Genomic DNA, 20,275 nt, shown 5'->3' with positions numbered 1-20,275 from the left:
TAATTTGATGATGATGATAAATAAAGTCTTTGAGAGACAAATCCTTCCCTTTAAATGGAGAAAACCAAAATCACAAGAAATATGTGATCCCATGCTTTTAGAAAACCAATGATATGAATTATTGTGATTTTCATGACCTAATGGATAGATGCATATGAAATGTGAAACAATAAGCCAATTATGGTTGAAAACAAGAGGGAAAATTTTAGGGTGCAAAAGGGAAACATATGTTATGTTTAGATTCACTTATAATATGTTAGGATGGGGAAACATATGTTATGTTTAGATTGACTTATAATATGTTAGGATTATCACAAATAATATATTTAAATAGTTTATGATTGCCTTATGTATAGATTGACTTATAAGTATACTTATTTTGACACACCTTGGCATGTTCAATGGGCTTGTTTTAAGTATACTTATTTTGATATACCTTGGTCATTTATCTCTTCTTTTGATGCGTTAGTGTTATTCATTCTCACCATTGCTTAAACATACTTTGCAGCTTATCAAGATTTTGATAAGTAAATTTGTTTGATTAGAGGAATGTGTAATAAATTTTGTATCATGTAACCAATTTATTGCTGTTTATGGATTTCAAAGTTCTTGACTAGTTTTATAGATCCCAAAGTTTTTGACTAGTTTTATAACTAATTATTAGTTATATGTTTTTCAAATATTTATCAACCAGTCTTTAGCTTAAATAGATTCTAGTATGTCCTAAAAATAGATTGAAAAAAAACAACTCTAACGTCGACCAAAACCGTCGTAAATAGGCATTTTTTGTGGGTTATCCAATCATATGTAAACATGTGGCACAATGTAGCGTCACACAAGGTCGACACAACATGATGACGTTTAATTAGTTAGCCTCGTTCTAGACCGATGCAAATCATAAACAAGCACGTGTCACATGGTAGCGTCGGCCAAAAGCCGACGCTAAAACCTATAATAGCGTAGACCAAAGATGAATGAATTAAAGTCACCACAATGTTTATTAAAGTCGATGCTAAGGTTAGTGTCGGTTGCAGGCTACTGGAAGCTTCTAGGTTTGAAGTGTCTGTCCAGACAGCGATATAAGGCCGACGCTAAACCCTATTAGCGTTGATTTTTAATCTGTTAGCGAAAGCTTTTGGCCGACGCTAAATCACTGTTTTCTTGTAGTGAAAAATCAGTTTCGAGAATGAATCAACAACGCTCTATTTTTAAACTAGAATGATCTATAAACAATAGTGGATACAAGTATTACAAAAGAGAACAATAAATAATCAAATCCAACAAAATGGAAGACACCAAAAAAATAAATATGCATTCCACAAAAACATGAAACATACCACCAATACTCACAAAATCTAGGAAAAACACATTTGTAGAAGTTAACCGACATACCTTGTCTAAAAACTAGAGGTGTTGAAGAGGAAAAAACTTAAATAAGGAAGGTGGAAAAAAAGGTGAATAGCTGGATTAAGATGACAACGTGAAATATTAGGACAGAGTGTTGTATTTTATTTGAGTTTCCACCATACCTCTTGATGATGAAGAGTAAATAAGCAAGTGATTTGGTGGTGAATGAGATGGAGATGATGAGTTAGCTGAAGTCCACAAATAGTGAGGGAAGAGAATGATGGAGAGAAAATGATTATGTGTAGTTTATTTTCTTAAAAGGAGGGAAAAAGTAAGTTTTATTTACGAATTTAACTTTCCTTACCACGTGGCAACTCTAGATTGAGTTACGATTTGTAATAGAAATGACTTTTGTCAAATACTAAAATGTCATTTAATGAGTATAAATTAGTTTAACAATGAAGAAAAATTTAGGCAAGGTGGTTTCATCTTTTATTCTTAGCTCTAGATTGAGTTATAAATGTTATTACAAAGGGATTTTGTCGAATACTGAAATGTTCTTTATGTTCTTTAATGAATGTAAATTATTTGAGCACTAATGGGCAATTTAGGCAAGGTGGTTTCATCTTTTGTTCTTAGATTCAGATTGAATTACCAGTGGTATTAAAAAAGCTATTGTCAAATACTGGAATGTCCTTTAATGAGTGTAATGAATTGTAGGGGAATTTTGGCAAGGTGGTTTCATATTTCATGTGGTTTGATATTTCATTTTTAACTATATAGTTAATGACTTGATGGTCTTTTTATTTGAATGATAACTATGTATTCACGGGGACTATCAAATTAGGGTTTTTATAATAAAAAAGGAAAGAATATATATATATATATATATATATATATATATATATATATATATATATATATATATATATATATATATATATATATATATATATATATATATATATATTAAATTTAAGCAAATTAAAAATAATTTTTTTATTCATTTGATATATCTTATTGTCTTAAAAAAAACTATACATGAAATTGCTAACCGAATAATAAACTAAGAGGCCCAAACAAAAGTCAAATATATAACTATTAAATATATAGAGTAACTACTAAATAAAAGTCTAACTAGTAACATAAATTTTACCATTACTAAATAATTTATTTAGCTGTAGTTTTTTTTTTGCTTTATCATGCATCAGGTATTTTCATGTTGAAATAGAACTCAACCATTGCTCTATCATGCATCAAGTATTTTTTGTTGAAATAGGATTCAACCATCATCTCTTCTATGAAAGATCAATTTAGCACATTGAATATATCTATAAATTAATTTCTTTTTTAGCCAACAATTGTATAGATAGATTTGTCAATATAGGTGAAAATCAATATATCTTTAAGCAAAATCCTGTCAAAATTTAAATTTATTTTAAAATAAATCTATAACAATATATAAAGAGGATACCCAATTTTGGACTGACCTATTTTTATTCCAAAAATATTCTTTAATTTATTTTTAAATAAATAACACAATATAATTATAAAAAATTGTGTGGTTGATAACTTCCATGGCATAACTTCTTTATAGCAGTTTTTAAAATTAACTACTCTTATACATAAATAACAGTTTCTTCACTTCTTCAATAATAATATATAAAATCATCACATTTTTAGTGTATCATGTAGATTAGATAAATTAATGCAGTTTTAATTACTCTTTTTCTTACAATTTGAGACCAAATAAAATAAGAGAAAGTCATTGAGAGTTAAAGCAGAAGGGAAGAAGAGAAGTAATAAGGGAGTGATTATTGGAGCAGTTCGTATACGTGAAAGATATATATATATATATATATATATATATATATATATATATATATATATATATATATATATATATATATATATATATATATATATATATATATATATATATGAGAGTGAGTGAGAGGGATGAAATATTATGAGAGAAAAATAGATGAGATAATCAAGTGAGAGAAATGAATATTGTGAGTTTGTGGTCACTGTAGGGCAAAAGAAAGGGAAAAATCTCAATTCATCTTCCAAAGGAATAAAAAATATTTTATTCTTCTTTACTCACTTTCTCATTTCTTATCATGTGTGTTCTTCTATTTTACTATGTATTCTTTTATCTCATTCTTTTCTATTTGTCTCTTTCTTATTTATTTATTTATTATTTTTATTGAAGAAATCTTCTTTGTATTTTTCTTTACATATAACTCTTTTTCTTTTATTCTAACATTCTCTTCTAACTTCTTATTTTTATATCAATTTTTCTATTAATTTATTATTATTGTTATTTTTAATTTTTAATAGATGCAGGGAGTGTAACACAGTAGTGGTAATATAAGAAGATTTTTTTGAAGTGGAATGAAAATATTGTCTCTGATTAAGACGACATAGCCATCTCATATTATCTCAAATATAAAAAACCATTTTTGTGTGATATTTATTCCAAACTACTATTACTAAGTAAATTCATTTAGCAAAAATATATCAAATAGTATTATCATATTTAGGTAATATATTTTATCTTTTATTCTTTTGTGTCTTGACAAAATTATGGGGCAACTGATGACAATTATGAAATAGTCCTAAAAATTTCATGACATTTTTTTTAAAAATTTTTTGAAGGGTTTTTAACGTGGTTATTTTTCAGATTTGTACTAAAACTCTAAAAACATATCAATCTTTATAAATGGAATTCTTTCTTTCATTTTGATTTTTTTAGTGTTCTTGCTTTTGATTTCAAATATATAGAGTAAAGGGAGTGCAATTTGATGATAGTGAGATAAACCGTGATTAAATTATAAGGATAAATATATTTTTTTCTTCATATTATCATATTTTGTTATATAAAATTTTAAATTATGATGACATATAATTATGTGGTATATATTGTTTTGTGTTTGACACGTTTAAATTTACATAAAGCACAACTTAATGATGGTGAGATAAACCGTGATTAAATTGTAAGGATAAAAATATTACTCTCATTTTTTTTTTCTTATTTGTTTGTGTTAATTTGTTAGTATTTATTCTATCATGTTTTGTTATATAAATTTTTAAACGACGATGACATGTGATTATGTTTTATATAACTATTTATTTCTATTTTAGTTTCAATCTTTGAGATTTATTTCTTTTTTCACTTTTTTTTTACAACTTATAGAAATATTTGAGACAATTGGTTAGAAATGGTGCAGATAAAAATTATGGTTGAGTACTATATTTTTTAGAGAGAGAGGGAGGGGTGGGGGAGAGAGGGAGGTAGAGGAGAGAAAGGGAGAAGGAGAGGGAGAGGGAGAGGGGGGAGAGAGAAGGAGGGGGATGGAGAGGGAGATAGAGAAGGAGGGAGAGAGAGAGAGAGGGGGAGAGAGACAGAGGGAGGGGGATAGAGATAGGAGGAAGACTTTATTTAACATTTAATTTTTTAGAATTGTTAAATTGGCCTCAAGAACTTTTTTTTTAGTGTTGATTACCCGGGCTTCGGTAATAAATTATAAAAACATATTTAAAGTGAATATCATACCATCTTACTTTATTTTTAAATAATTGTATTCAAATAATATTATTTGAAAGGAGACGTGTGTGAAAAACATCATAAAGCGCGTTCTATCTCAATTGAATTCTTATAGTTTAATATTAGAGAATAATAAAATCACTATATATAAGAAATTCACTAAAACCCTTTTAAAACATACATTTATCATCTTGATTTTAATTCTGCTATTTGCGTCTAAAAAATATTACCCTTAAAGCGATGTACAATAAAAACCTCATAAAAGATATACAAACATTTATTTTTCCCTGTTGTGCGCATTTAAAAAAGCGGACAAACGGGCACGGGAGTGCCCGTTTGAATGCTAGTTAACATAAAAATAATATAACATTAAATGATTAGTTAATAAGTACCTACTAAAATAAATTTTAAAAATATCAAAATTTTAAATTAAAAAAAAAAACACTATTTGCTTGTGTAGCTATAACTCCACGTGATAATCTAGTATTATATAAATTTTGTTTACAATTTGTCTAACTAGAATACTAAGTTAATACAAAAATACAACACTAAATAAAAAATAAAAACAAGCTTGTAGCTTTGTACTCCTTTTTTCATCATGTACAAATTGTTGAAAAAAACAACATAATTAAACAAAAATTCAAGGGCTATAAAAGGCATACATATCAATCAATACATTATATACTCATAAATAAAATAAACTCAGTAAATCCTAACTCATCTGACATAAATGATATTGTTAGGTTAAATATTATTATCAGACTTCGAATCCTGATATTTACGATTGTATGCCTGGGTTTCTAATTCAATTTTAAGTTGATTTCTTTGATTGAGGCATGCTAGCAATGGACGCAGCAATTGAACACATATTCTGCACAAATTCACTACTATCCCCAAGTGGAGAAACACCAGAGCTAGTAGTCCCTTTGCATTTTTGCTCACAAGACTCAGCCAAACTTTCTGCCATAGTAACTTTTTCTTTCACACCAACATTATCACTTTTCTCATTACATTGTAGAGCTTGTGGAATAATCTCTTTTGTTATTTTAGAATAAGTTGTTATGCAATTATCCAAAGCAATTTTCAATTGCGTGTGATCGGTTTGCTTGTAAATGTCTTGAATTTGTTCTAATACAACCGGTGCTCGTGCCGCGACAACTTGGAGTATTATCCGAACAAATCCAGAAATATCTTCATGTGATTTTAGATGATGTGCATATAGATTTGATTTTAATGTTACGAGACAAAGGTGATAATGAGGTGTTTTTTGGCATACGTCTTCGATCAAATCTGGCATTGGTGAATGACATTGGATTGGTTGTGTGAAAAATATGGAGAAAATGGTTAAGAGAATTATCATGGTTGAAAAACTTGAAACCTTCATTTTGTTTTATGTGTTTTTTTTTGTTGCAACAACTTAATTGATTGAAGAAAGAGGATAATTGGATTGGATTATATAATGGATTTATTGAGGCAATGAAATAAATTAATGGTTAAAATTTGTATCAATTTAGGATATATATTTTAACGTTTTGCTTTATGGTCGCTTGTCCTCTCAAAAGGTGTGCTTTATTTGGGCAATTTCTAAATTTTAACTCTCTCTTATTTCAATTTATAAAAGTATCCTTAAAAAATTATAAAGTAGTATTGAGTTTTTTTTGGTAATTATATATATTTTAAACTTATTTATTTATTTATAATGAGTGGTTTTGGATTTTTCATCTGAAATCACTAATGTGTATCTGTTCTCTATTTTTGTGATGCGGACTATGAAAAAAAGAAAAACTTATTATGTAGGCATTTGTAGATTTACTAACATTGTGGATGTCTCTGGTAAACTAGACAAGCCAAACAAGATCGACCTTGACCCTATGAAATTTTGTGTGTATAGAGTTAACATACTTGAGAACTTGTTGATCTACCTAAGTAATCAAGATCCATTGGATGTAAGTGGGTGTTTAGAAGGAAGAATCATAAAGATGGTATACTAAATACCTAAAACTCTAGATTATTAGCCAAGGATTTAGACAAAATGACAATGTTGATTATTTTGACACATATATATTATTAGCAAGGACGACGACAATTAGAGTATCATTTTCATTAGCTTATTTGCATTACCTTATATTTCATCAAATGGATGTCAAAACAACATTTCTAAATATATGTCTCAATGAGGAGATTTAAATAACTAGAAGGTTATGTACTTTCTGGTAATTAGCAAAAGGTGTGCAAGTTTGTCAAATCCTTGTATGGATTAAAAAAACACTTAAATGACATCAAAAGTTACACTTTGTCATTGCAAGATTCACAAATTAAGAGGGAGATAAACAACTTAGGAGGAGAGTTTCTAATAATTATCCAAACACGAATTCAATGAGTTTGTCATCATCAAAAAGAGAATCTTATGAAGAATATATCTTATATCTAGTTCAATTTTGATGAAGACAAATATTATCATAGAAGAAAAAGATCAAAAGTGTCATGCACATTAATGATAAAGTTGATCAAGAAGGTTTAGCATAGAAATTCAATTGAATATTTGAGACAAGTAAGCATAACTAAAGTGATCATGGCAATTTATGCTATACTACTTTAAATTTCTAATAATTTCATCTCTCACTTCATCTAAAAACCTTCTTTAATTATGCATAATTATTCTAAAATCTTTTTCATCCAACTCTTGTGACAAGTGTTTGTACACAAAGTTGTGTGAGAACATTGTTAGATTTCTTTGTATATATGTTGATTACATGTTGATCATTAGCAACAAGATGAATGGAATCTTATAAACAAAGAGGTTTCTAGGTTCCACATTCAAGATAAAAAATCTTGAAATAGTTGACAATATTTTGGATCAAAGTAAAGAAAAATGGCGGGGATTATGAACTAAGTCAAACACACTATGTTGATAAAGTACTTGATAAGTTTAAAAACTTACATTTCAAGGAAGTAAGTACTCCATTTGATCTTAGTGTAAAAATTCAAAACAATGATGGAAGAGTGTCGCTAAATTGAAATGTGCAAGTACAATTGGTTGTCTAAAGTACTTAAGGCAATGTACTAGATTTGACATTGCAGTTGTAGTTAGTAAAATGAGTAGATTTACTAGCAATCCAAATGGTGAACATTGAGAGGCCATCCCAAGGATTTTCAATTGTCTTTTGAAAACTAAATTTTTGACCTAATTATGGTATGTTTCTTACCATATTAGAAGGATATATCAATGGGAGTTGGATATCGAGTGTTGGAGATCATAAATTTACAAATGAGTGGATATTTACATTAGTCGCAGGGGCAATATCTTGGAATAGAATGTAAAAAACATGCATTACTATTTAGACCATGGAATCATAGTTTGTGGCTCTTGCTTTCGCTGATCAAGAAGTTGAATGGTTGAGGGACCTTCTATTGAAAGCTCCATTAGCTGAAGATAATGTTTCAACGGTGTTCATACACTATGATAGTCAAGCCACTTTAGTTGGAGAATTAAGCAAAGTGTACAATGAAAAGTCTAGGCATATAAGACTTATACATTGATTTAATGTTTATGCGACATTATTTAATAATGTTGACTATTACATATTGAGGGTTGAGTTTCCAAACTATTAATGAAGTTCAATGTTGAGATATGTATCTCAAGATAGATACAATATGAACTTCACTTATTTGAATTTTGAGATGGTGTCATCTCAAAGTGAGAATTGGAGTTTTCCTCACGAAAAATTGACGAAACGAGAAAAACAAATGGTCATAAATAGTGTTAGGTGAGAGATGTAGGCAAAGAACCATTAAAGATGTGTGTAAGGTAACATCAATTTAATCACAAGGGATAACAATTCAAAGCATTGCTACCTAACATTTTCATTAGACTTTGTGTTGTTCTTACTAAGGTTAAGTTCAAATCAGAAGATACTTAACTGTATTAAAATTCTTTGTTTTCCTTTTTCTGGAATTGATCATGTGGTTATTAGAAAAGTGGAGAATTATTGTAATTAGTACTCCCTCCGTTCCTTTTTAAGTGTCGTTTTAGCAAAAAGCTCTTCAACCAAGATAGTTGATTATTAGAGTTGCTTTTCCTATTATACCCTTATTTATTTTTCTCTTTCCAAATAAATTCAATCATACACTCTCTTTTTCCAATAACTAATTGAAAAATTTGAGGTGGAGTTATTGAAAAAATAAGGGTATAAATGACAAATTATAACATTAAATTATAAAACGACACTTAAATAGGAACAAAAAAATTCTTCTAAAACGACACTTAAAAAGGAACGGAGGGAGTAATAATTAATCACAATGGGTGTGTTCTAAAATGACAAGAAAATATGCAAGTGAAGATTGTTTTTTGAAATTAGAAATACGCAACACTTTTGAAGTGTTGTAGTATCCAATTTATATTTTGAATTCAGAAATAGGCAATGCTTTTGAATTGTTGTTGTTGGTGAAACAATGTACCATTTGGTAAAAGTGTTGTTGTAGGAGAAACAGTGCACAATTTGGTTAAAGTGTTTATGCAGGTGAAATAGTACGACATTTGGTAAAAGTGTTGCTGAAAGTGTGCGTTTCATCAAGGGTCGCAACCTTGTGAAACAACACCACTTTGACCTATAAATTGAGCATTTCGGATTCAGAAAAATACATTAGAAAAACTTATCCTTTTCACACAAAATTTCATATTTCATCTTCCCTATATTCAAGTTTTCATCGATCATGGGAGAACTCGAATATATACTGAATTATCCTGGGTATTCATGAATACAAACTCCAAGACAATTTGAAAGTGCTTGAAATATTATAAAGAAAGCGATACATTCACGATTCTAGCATCGATCAATTTGATTTAAATTATTCCAACAATCTTATAGTATTAGAAATAAGTACCACCGAGGCTTCAGTTTCAAGCATCAACGAGAGGAGGAAATAGTTTAAGTCAAGAACACAAGAAGAATCGGTATTATGAATTCAGGTACATTTTGTTATTATTTTATATAAATTATAATCAGATAAAAATTATAATATCAAGATTCTAAATTAAAATTTTCTAATAATTGATATTACAACAAAATTATTAATAATATAATTTTCTAGTAATTATTAACTGATTGAAATAATTTTAAATTAATGATACCTATATAATATGTCTCATTCTGTGTGAAGGTGGAGAAAAATATAAAAAAAGGGGATTTGAATTGGGTTTTCAATAATTTTTCTTTTCTTTGCGTTCTTATGCGGAAGCTTAAGAAGCTTTTGTTTATCAGAAGCTTTCAATTCTTATTTATCATAGTCTTAGCGTTTCTCAGAAGCATTCATCTTTCTTTGGAACTTAAGTCTTATTATAGCTTCTGACTAAACGATGATCAGAAAATAATAAACAGAAGCAAAGAACACACGATATATCCTAGTTCACTTGAAAAATTCTCAAGCTAGTCCAGTCCACCATTTCGAGGTGATTTTGACTTGAACTCAAGGTCTCAATTCACTATAACAAAACTGATTACAATTGCACGGACAACCGCCAGTGACTCACAATACAATGCACAAGCAGCTGTAGGTGACTAACAACCATGCACAAGCAACTGCAGGTGACTAACAACAATGCACAAGCAACCGCAAGTGACTAACCCCTAAGAAATGATACGTTCAATGATCTCAACGGATATAACGTTCATTTACCCCTTTAGAGTTCTGACCTTCACTCGGTCTTCTAAGAGAACTTCCACAAAGACTCACTGTCATTGTCTTCTTGAGCTTCTGAACTTCACTCGATCTCTCAAGGTACCATCAACATACAGTTGATAAGATCTGTGTTTACATGATTGCTTATCTTAAGTAGATTACACAACTAATTAAGCACATATTTTTAAACATAATTCTGAGCAACAACTCTTATGTTAAAACAATTTACATGAAGAATCTTAGAACTAAAACACAATCTAAGCAACAACTCTTGTGTTTATTACATTATTCTACAAATATGATTATATGTTGGATAACATCTTGTAATGTTCTTCTTTTTATCTTCTTTATTGAGCAAGTCACGAGCAACAACTCCTTACTTCTTCTGATTTCTATCAAGATGTATATGATTATAGTTGAGTAGCATCTTGTACAATTTACATCCTCAACGGAAGATGAAAACAAGAAAGATAAATCAAAAGGTTCATGTTACAACTGTCAGGACATTCCTTAAACATACTAAATAAAAAAAAAATATTATTTACAAAAGTCAAGATTTCAATTTCTAATACATTTTCAATATATTAAATACACGTATTTTTAAAAATACTTACTATTTTAATTAGGGGTGTTCAAAACCAAACCAACCCAATAAAAAACCGCAAACCAAACCAAACCAAACTGAAACCGCATAAAACCGCATTTGGTTCGGATTAGTTTGGGTCATCTTTTAACAAAACCGCACGGTTCGATTTGGTTTGCAGCTTGTATTTTGTAAACCGAATCAAACCGCATTATGTTACAACCTAAAGTTTACTTAACTCATATCCAACCCAAACTTAAACCTATTATATCTTAACCTTATGATTACGAACAATTTTCTCATCCTTACACATATAATTTCAGTCCCGATCTTCTCAAATCTCTAATAACATTATTGTACATTCTTTGCCACATACATCTTCTCCTATAATCTCTACTCTCTTATATTCTTTCTTTTTCACCTTCTCATTTTTATATAAATGTTCTGTATTTCAGTTTCGTTTTTATCGCACATCTTTTTCTATAATCTCTTAACATTTTTTTTTCTTTTTCACCTTCACTAATTTCTCGTCTCTTCTACTTTTTTTGTTTCATTATAATAACTTTTACATTCTTTTATGCTATTATTTTATGTTTAATATTTCACTTTTGTCTAATTTAATTTTTACATATTAAATGGAAAATTGTTGTCAAAATATGACGAGTTTTGTTGTTATATGATAGTGTATGAATTTCTAAATACAAAATTATGTTCTCATATATATGTGTATGTATGACTCAATAAAATATTTGTAAGAAACCGAACCAACCGAACCGAACCAAACCGCATTAATTTGGTTTGGCTTGGTTCAGATTTTTTTTAAAAGACAACCGAACCAAACCAAACCGCACGATTTTTTCTCTTGCGATTCGGTTGATTTTTTTCGTCAAAACTGTCCAAACCGCACCGCGAACACCCCTAATTTTAATCACTTAAATAGTGTCAAAAGACACTAGTTAACATTTTCTTTAATTATAATATACTACCTCCGTTCCTTTTTATAAGAGACAAGTCATTTTTTAGATTCATTGAATAACTAATGTATTTGGTCTCTTTATAGACTAGATACATTGATTATTCAATGAATCTAAAAAGTGAATTTTCTCTTATAAAAAGGAACGGAGCTAGTAATCTTTAAATAAGATATTTTCTTTTTTGCATTCTTTAGCACGAGTTCTTACTTCTCAGGCACAAATTAATTTAATGGTAAGCGGTGTAAGCATTTTTGGTGTATACATTTTGGTCTTTGGAAGAATTCATTTGAGTTCCTTGCTTTCTTCCCTCTCCCTTTCATGTCTCCCGTATCAGGTATTTCTCTATCTTCTCTCCATTTTCTTTGTCATTATTAACTTTCTTTCTTTGCAAACATGAAAAACATTCTAAAACCAAAACCTAGTTTAGTAAAACCCATTTCGTATTCATCTCTTGTAACTTGTTCATCCCCTTCTCTAACACAACTTCCTAATATCCCAAAAAACCCTAATAACAGTGACGATACATGTTCATCTTTTGACATTCTAAACTATGAATCATGGGTGTGTCCTCAAGTTCTGAAGCACCACTCAATCTTTACCTCCGATGAATCTATCCTCCGTCTACAACAAAAGATTCAGCTGACGCATGAACTTGCATGTCTTCCGTGCTCCGAAGAAGAACGTGTGTGTTGGCAGCACACCGATGAAAATGAACCACATTTCATTTATATGTATGAGTTTTTGTTTGAGAAGTTGTTGGTTTCACTTCCTTTTTCGAAATTTCAATGTGACGTTTTGGCTACCCTGAATGTTGCTCCTTCGCAACTTCATCCTAATACATGGGGTTTCGTTAGAGCTTTCGAGATTCTATGTTCTTGTGTTGGTGTTGAACCTAGTGCTAATAAGTTTCTGTATTTCTTCCAAGTCAAGGTTTCGGGAAAAGTGGGATGGATATCTGCGAATGGCCGGTCAGGGAGACGGTTGTTGGATGGTTTTTGTAATTCCTATAAGAGATGGAAGAACATGTTTTTTAAAGTTCGTTCGGCTTCGTTTTTGTTGAATGAAGAGGGAGATTCTCGGTTTCCTCTTCGTTGGACAGCTGATCCTGTTCCCTTCATTACCTTTGAGATTGACCGGTTGGACGAGGTTGAGCGGGATGAAATTCAACTGTTGACGGGTTTACCTGTGTTTCATTGTGCTAAATTGATAGCGCTAAATGAAAATCGTGATGCTTTGATGGCTCACTTTTGTAAGTTGCATTCGATGGGTCTTGTTTTGCTAGCTATGTTATCTTTGTTTATATGGATGTAATGTATCTATGACTTTGATGTTTTTATTTTATTGTTTTGCAGCCGAGATGACGACATACAAGTTCAAGAAAAAGGACTTGGAGAAATTCGTCCACTTAAAACCTTCTACAGATGCGATTGCTGATACTTCAGCTCCCAATCGTACCATGGCCTCACCTTCGGTAAGCCAGCTTAAGGAAAAAAAGCGAAAAAGACTATTTGAGGTCCTAAACGAGCCCGTTCATGTCATCAAGTCACCTGTCCTCCTTGCCAGTGCAGGGAATGTTCCTTCCGCCAAGCTACCTTCGGTTGGTCCGGCACCGACCCTTCCAATTCAGAACCTTGAGGCCATGTGGGATGATGCACTTGGCTCTTCATCAGAGATTGACAGACATTGTTTTTCTAATCTGAGGAAGGAGGAGATGGTTGAAGCAGCTAAGGTATACCAGCTACGCGCTTTAACTCTTATGAAAGAGGTGGAGCAAGTTATGATCTCAGAGGGCTTGGATAAGCTGACAAAAGAGAATGAAGAGGATAAGAGGATTAAAGAGATTGAAGATTTGAAAGGGAAACTGGAAGTTGCTCATAAAGCTCAAGACAAGCTGAAAAAAGAATTGGTTGACTTGAACGAAAAGCAAGAGAAATGGAAGAAGGAGAAAATTGACTTGGAATCTGCTTTGACGAAAGAGCGCAATCTGTTGAAATTAACTCGGGTGAATCTGCGCGATGAGAAAAATAAGGTTCAGCAGGCGATGGCTCAGGCAGCCCATCAGTATTTGGAAGGTTTCAATTGTGCTAAGTCTCAAGCCGCCTTCTTGTGCTCTGTTGATGAAGGAAAATTAGATGGCATGCGTCTTTGGGGTCAGGTAAGGGATGGTGAAATCGTAGTTGATGATGATGATGGTTTGTAGAAGGATTCCGAGTTTGAAGGGGTCTGCAAGTGATGAACAAAGATGTTGAAGTCACCTCAGTATGTTTTGTGAAAAAAAAAACACGTCTACTTTGTTATAGACATTAGACAGTAACTAGTAACTCTCCTAACCTTACTTAAGATTTGCTCCACAAACACACTATTTTTTGTAACTAGTCTGTATATGGTAGTGTTTATCACTATACTGTTTTGTCATCTATCTATACCATATTAAGGATGAGGCTGTGGCCGGGTAACTAATATTTCATGTTGTTTATGTCAATAGTTAGAGTAAACCAGAATTTGAGTACTAATGAGTAAAGCAATGTTTGAGTACTCCTAGCATTTCTTTGAGTAGTCTTGCAAAATATTATCAAATCTTATACGCAAAAAAGAATGACATTTCTACCTCATGAAATGTAACTTAGCAATTAAAGAAACTATTAGATTTCCCATTAAACAATACGTATGACAATTTTGCATAATGGAGGAGAATGGGAGTCCATTAGTAGAATTTATGATAAAAATCAAAAGATCTAAGAACTTTGAAAAGGAAGATAAAGTCTAAATTATCAAATGATTTTATAATGTCAATTTTCATGACCATGTTTCTACCAAAATACCTCTTTTTCCATTTATACGGATGGCTTTTGAGGTGACACTAACATATTCAAAGATATTCTTCCATTGTAGAAGTCATCTTTGAAACTTTTAAGATGATATTTGGGGCAAACATTGAAAGTCTATTAGTAACAATCTTGTATTTTCTAATTTTTTTGAAATCTAACTTCGAAAGTTTTGAGCCATACATTTTACATTTTACTCATTTTTACATTTTACTTATTTTTTGTGTGTATATATATATATATATATATATATATATATATATATATATATATATATATATATATATATATATATATATATATATATATATATATATATATATATATATATATATATATATATTTTGGTATTTATAAATATTTTAAATTTTATTTTTAGTCTCTATTAAAAATACGACATATTTTGATCCTTATAAATTTTTTATGCATGTAGTTTTAGTTTCTGTTTTTTTTTAAAATTTTAAAAGTTCTTTAATTACCCTTTTAACTTTTACATTTTTGAATAATTTTTTTCATACATGTTTAGAATATTATAAATATTATTTATCAAATTTTAATTTTTTTTAAAAATGAGAAGAATTAAAAATGAGTTTTTAAATTTTAAAAAATAATGATAAAAGTAATGAAAATCTCGACTTAGAAATCAAATTTTGAGTTTTTTTTTCAAGGAACTTTTTAAACGTTCTAAACATGTATGTAAAATAATCATTCAAAAATACATATTGGTTTAACATCAAAGACTAAAACTACGTGCATCATAATTTTGTATGGACCAAAATATGTCACATTTTTTATAGGGAGCAAAAGCAAAATTTAGTAATTCATGGGAGCAAAAACATATTTAATTGTCGTATTTAGTAATTTATAAGGACCAAAAACATATTAAACCTTATATTTAATTGTCGTATTGTACATACATTATTTTTTTTTTTTAAGGTATCCTTAGCATTTTCAAACTACCCTTGTATTATGATTTTTCTCTAGTTCTATTTAGCCTAATATATTTCCGTGTTAAAAGTTACATTATAAGTTCATGGCCTAAATATCCTTTCTTATCGCTTGCATAAATCACCTCTAATACTCGGGCAAAAATCCATGGCCTAGATATCCTTTCCAACGTCCGGGAAAAAATTCAAATGTAAGGATGAAGTTGAGAAGAATCGATATTTAAAGTTCTCAAAAGTTCTGATTGGAAGATGGTGAATGGGATACCCACGCCCAAATCTTTGATTATTCCAAGATAGAAGTAGAAGTATTCGTTGGATACTCCGGGCGCTCGCCGCATAAAACTATCTCTCCCGGGATACAACTCTAAAATAATGGCCGCATCATCGATGTTGGTCAACTCTAGTTGATCCCGAAAGTTTTTCAGTCAGAGATTATTGAGACAAACTGAGTCGTAACTCAGAATCTTGTCACTAAAAGAGTTGGCGGGAAGCTCCATGGTAATATCGATCTAACCCGAGGAAGAAGACACTGAGTCAGTGTCAATTAACAAAAGCGCTATCAAATACAACATAATATACCTCTATCCACAATAATCTACTTTTATGGTAGCACGTCTAGATACTGCCATATGTTGTTGCTGCAATGCATGTCTCTCAATTATGTTTTTAGGAGAGATAACCCCCTCTCATCACACTTGTGAATCTGAACCATTGAAATCTCTTAGGTGAAGAACAAAAGGAAAGGAAAACGATCACCATACCTAGATAAAGAATGGAAAGAGAAAGCCTTGAAGACAAGGGATTTCGAAGCTTGTAAGCGTATGAAGAAGAAGAGGGTCAGACACGTTTTTGAAAAAGTTTAGGGATTATACAAAAAAAGAAAATGGCTATTTAAGTAAGCCTTTGGAAATGCCAAAGGCCTCTTAGATGTTAGGCCAAAAAGCCAAGTAGTAAGGGAAATAATGATAACTAGGGCGTTACAAGTCCCAATAAAAGTAATCATAAGACATTAAGGCATTTCCTGAGGCATAAAAGGGTCCAACGGCATACACATATCTCCTTAGAACTTGCAAGTCACCCACGAGGGCCCCGTGGGATAAGAGATAAACCAGAGCTCTTCGTGAGTGGCGTCGATTTCGTACCTAAGTTGTTCTTGGTGAGAAGGGAAAAATGATAAGATGATGAACTTCATTGGCGCTGGAGACTTTACGTTGAGAAAGGTCAACAATAAATTTTTGACGTGTTGGACATAGATTTCGTTATAAGCTAATCCAAAACACGTCTATTTGCCACTGAACAAAATAGCCTCAAGTGACTCATACTTGGTTTGTGTAACACCCCGAAAATTATTTCTAATTATTTAATTTAAGTAGGAAAATTATCTAATTGGTATAATTGATGGTGTGAGGAACATTGAGAAATATTGAAAATTTAATTAATAATTAGAATTATTGGTAGTTTGTGGAAGTTAATTGGAAAAGAATGGTTTATGATGTTGGGCCACGTGTGGTGTTAAGGAATGAGGGGGGTGTTATATTAGTAAAGGCCCTATTCTAATTAAAAGTTATTTTATAAAATAATGAGGAATTGGGAGAAAGGAAAAAGGAACGTGAAAAGCAGAGTTGGGAGAAAAGACTTTGATCGTAGAAGTGAGAAGAGCAAAGGAAGGAGGAAAACCCCAAAGTTCAAGGATCAATTCAAGAATCTCCATCAAGGTAAGGGGTGATTACTCTAATTATGTAGTATTATGATTTTGATGATGATAGGATCGAATTAAGGGATTAGAATCTCTATTTGTGATGTTAGGTTTTGTGAAATTTCAACACTGACATGTATGATTTGATGAATTGACTGCAATTGATGATGTAATATTGTTACATAGTATTGTGGTATGTTGTTTGTGCATTAGAATCATGTATTTGGAGTATTTTGATGTTATTGATGATCAATTTCGTAATGGCATAAGTTGGTATGTGTTTGGGATGCATAAAAGCCTTAAAAATCATGTTTTTCAGCTACTAGGTTCGTGGGAACCGGTTCCCATGTGGGAGGAACCGGGTTCCACTGTGTTAGAACGTTAAAAATAGCATTTTTGGGTCTAGGAACCGGTTCCCATGAGGGACGAACCGGGTTCCAGTACAAATTTCCAGCAGCGCGTTTTGAAAACTATTCTAACTTCAAACAGCTCTAATTTTCAAACCGTAAGTCCGTTTTTGACGCCGTTTTGGACGTTGTTTCTTAAATTAAATACTCTATAATATAAAGTAAAGAAAACAACAATAACTTGATTTTATTTTGAAAATCTTGATTTATTTCGTTCATGGCGTGTTTTGTACATTGTGTGCATGATTTGGCTAATGTGACAATGTGGTGATGTTGTAATGATATAACTGTGATTTGACGTTATATGTGGTGTGAATTATATATGATGAATAGGTGATATGGACGTAAGTTCCGAGTTTTGTATCTTGTTTATATTATTTATTGGGTGATGTTTTATATGTGTGCGTGTAATATATTTGTATGAATGCTAAAACTAATGCATGCTTATTTGGTGATGAATTGGTGATGATAATGAGACGATGTGATACATCGGATTGGTGATGTTATAAGCATGTTATATGTTGCATTCATTCGCATACATTTTTGGTGATGGATCCCGGTGATGAAAGTGGATCAAAATGGTGGGCATAATTCCCATTGTGTGGAATTTGTGCTGGTTAAACTGTATCTCGGTGATGAAAAAGATCAGTTGGATGGGTGTATCCCATGTATGGTATCACATGCATAAGAGTCTGCATGGTCTTTGTATAAATTGTGACATGTCAGGATGAAATCCGGTGTTATGATTGTGTCGTGTTATTGTTGCATACTATTGACTTGTGCTTGTGATTAGTATGAATTGATTAATCTGAATATGCTAAGTAGAGTGGATAATTGCTTATGAAATTCTATATCTGATGATTTATAATGCTATTTAATTATGATGTAGTCTCACCCTTACTTTAATGATTTCAGATTGAAGTAGCGGCCTAAGCAATCGGTGAGGATGACTCGTAGAGTTTATCCGGTTATGTTGGGTCGTGTCGGTCATGCTCTGATCTTGTAACACTGGGGGACGATAGTCTTAGAGTTTACTTGTGATACACTATTTTGCCATTATTGTATAATGTACCGTTGATTTTATCGGAAATGTTTTATAACATTGTTGAATGAGTTTCCGCTGTGTTGAACATGTATTTTGATATTTTTGGATTATTCCTAATAAAGCATGACAAACGACTTGGTATTCTATTTCTTTTATTAATTGTAGCATCCTTGTTGTGTATTTACTCTGATTTTTATTAATTTCCGCGGGGGTTTAGAAGGGTGTTACAATAGTGGTATCAGAGCAGGTCGGTCCGTCCGGCCAATTGTAGAGTCTGTTGAGTTGCACGACAGTTGAATACTGTCGGCATATTATCCCTTGGTACGCGACATGTGAGTGAATCACTGTCGGTACTTGGTTGTTTGTTGCGGAAGTTGGTTTGAAACAAGTGGGGGAGAAGCTTGGCTTCTCGGTTATGTTTCAGTTGTAAGACGATTGATTCAGTAGGCTGTTGTTGGCAATCGTGCAAGCGTTGTTGGAGTTGTTGTTTTCCGAATCGAAGGTGACTTGAAATTAGGACTTGACTGGTAGTTAAGTTGGAACGTCTTGAAGGAAGATGATTAGAGGTAATTGATGAATATTTGTAGGAGAGGAAATTAGGAAGTTGCAATGTATCAGCTCTGCTGAGGGGCTGCATAGTTGTCAGTTGAGTAGTCTTGCGTTTCGGAAGAGGTTCAGTTGCAAGTTGCAAAGAGGATTGTTGTCGTAATGTTTCAGAAATCGCACTTCGGCAATGGGATGTGTTGCTCAAGTTATAATAATGTTTGGAAGTGAAGAGATATGATAAGGAGCTGTTTGGAATGTGATCGAGTTGAAGAGAATGAGTTTTGGAGTGGGATTTTCGTAAGCAAAACGCAGGAAAATTGCGGAATAGCTGCAGAACTTCGAAAATTCATAACTGGAGTTCTGGACATCCGATTTGAGTTCCGTTTGAAGCGTCGGAAAGCTAAATAGATGAACTTGGTTATAAAAATGGTTGCAGAAGCTGTAACATATTTAATTGTGACAGGATGATGTTGGAAAGAGGTGAAGTTGTGGTTACGCGTGCTCTTAGAACTAAACTTGTTTGTTGGTACTGCACGGGATATCAGTGTCAGAATTGAACGGATTGAAGGAATGATTAAAAGGTTTGTTGAGAAGCAATTTTAGGAATTCAATGTACCATTTGAGGAGTTTTGGAAATATCATTTAAAGTGTTGCTGCATGGCGTCAGTGTTGCAAT

General features: G+C 31.5%; 2 protein-coding genes and 1 long non-coding RNA gene across 4 annotated transcripts; 2 read left to right on the top strand and 1 right to left on the bottom strand.

The window, feature by feature from the left end:
• Positions 1-5,457: 5,457 nt before the first annotated feature.
• LOC131599750 (cell wall / vacuolar inhibitor of fructosidase 1-like) lies at positions 5,458-6,335 on the bottom strand. The gene has a single exon (XM_058872018.1). It carries the CDS (start codon positions 6,279-6,281, stop codon positions 5,709-5,711), a length of 573 nt encoding a protein of 190 aa, XP_058728001.1. The 5' UTR covers positions 6,282-6,335; the 3' UTR covers positions 5,458-5,708.
• Positions 6,336-12,335: 6,000 nt separating this feature from the next.
• LOC131599749 (uncharacterized) lies at positions 12,336-14,690 on the top strand. 2 transcript variants are annotated; one of them, XM_058872017.1, is made up of 3 exons: positions 12,336-12,467; positions 13,064-13,382; positions 13,486-14,687. In XM_058872017.1, the coding sequence occupies exons 1-3, from the start codon at positions 12,363-12,365 to the stop codon at positions 14,331-14,333; spliced, it is 1,272 nt and encodes a 423-aa protein (XP_058728000.1). In that variant the 5' UTR covers positions 12,336-12,362; the 3' UTR covers positions 14,334-14,687. The 2 variants fall into 2 exon arrangements, with proteins under 2 accessions (XP_058728000.1, XP_058727999.1); XM_058872016.1 differs by having other exon boundaries at positions 12,395-13,382; positions 13,486-14,690.
• Positions 14,691-17,491: 2,801 nt separating this feature from the next.
• On the top strand, positions 17,492-19,197 carry LOC131599748 (uncharacterized). Its single transcript, XR_009282900.1, has 2 exons — positions 17,492-17,620; positions 18,924-19,197. It is a non-coding gene; the product is annotated as an uncharacterized LOC131599748 (long non-coding RNA).
• Positions 19,198-20,275: the final 1,078 nt, after the last annotated feature.

This window comes from Vicia villosa, linkage group LG4 (genome assembly GCF_029867415.1).
Source record: "Vicia villosa cultivar HV-30 ecotype Madison, WI linkage group LG4, Vvil1.0, whole genome shotgun sequence".
Lineage (NCBI taxonomy): Eukaryota > Viridiplantae > Streptophyta > Magnoliopsida > Fabales > Fabaceae > Vicia > Vicia villosa.
Note: the sequence above shows the minus strand (reverse complement) of the source record. Positions and strands in the feature narration are given on the sequence as shown.

Coding starts and splice junctions, on each gene's coding strand:
- LOC131599750 (XM_058872018.1), bottom strand. CDS start 6,281: ATGAAGGTTTCAAGTTTTTCAACCATGATAATTCTCTTAACCATTTTC.
- LOC131599749 (XM_058872016.1), top strand. CDS start 12,527: ATGAAAAACATTCTAAAACCAAAACCTAGTTTAGTAAAACCCATTTCG. Junction 13,383..13,485: donor TGCTTTGATGGCTCACTTTT/GTAAGTTGCATT, acceptor ATTGTTTTGCAG/CCGAGATGACGACATACAAG.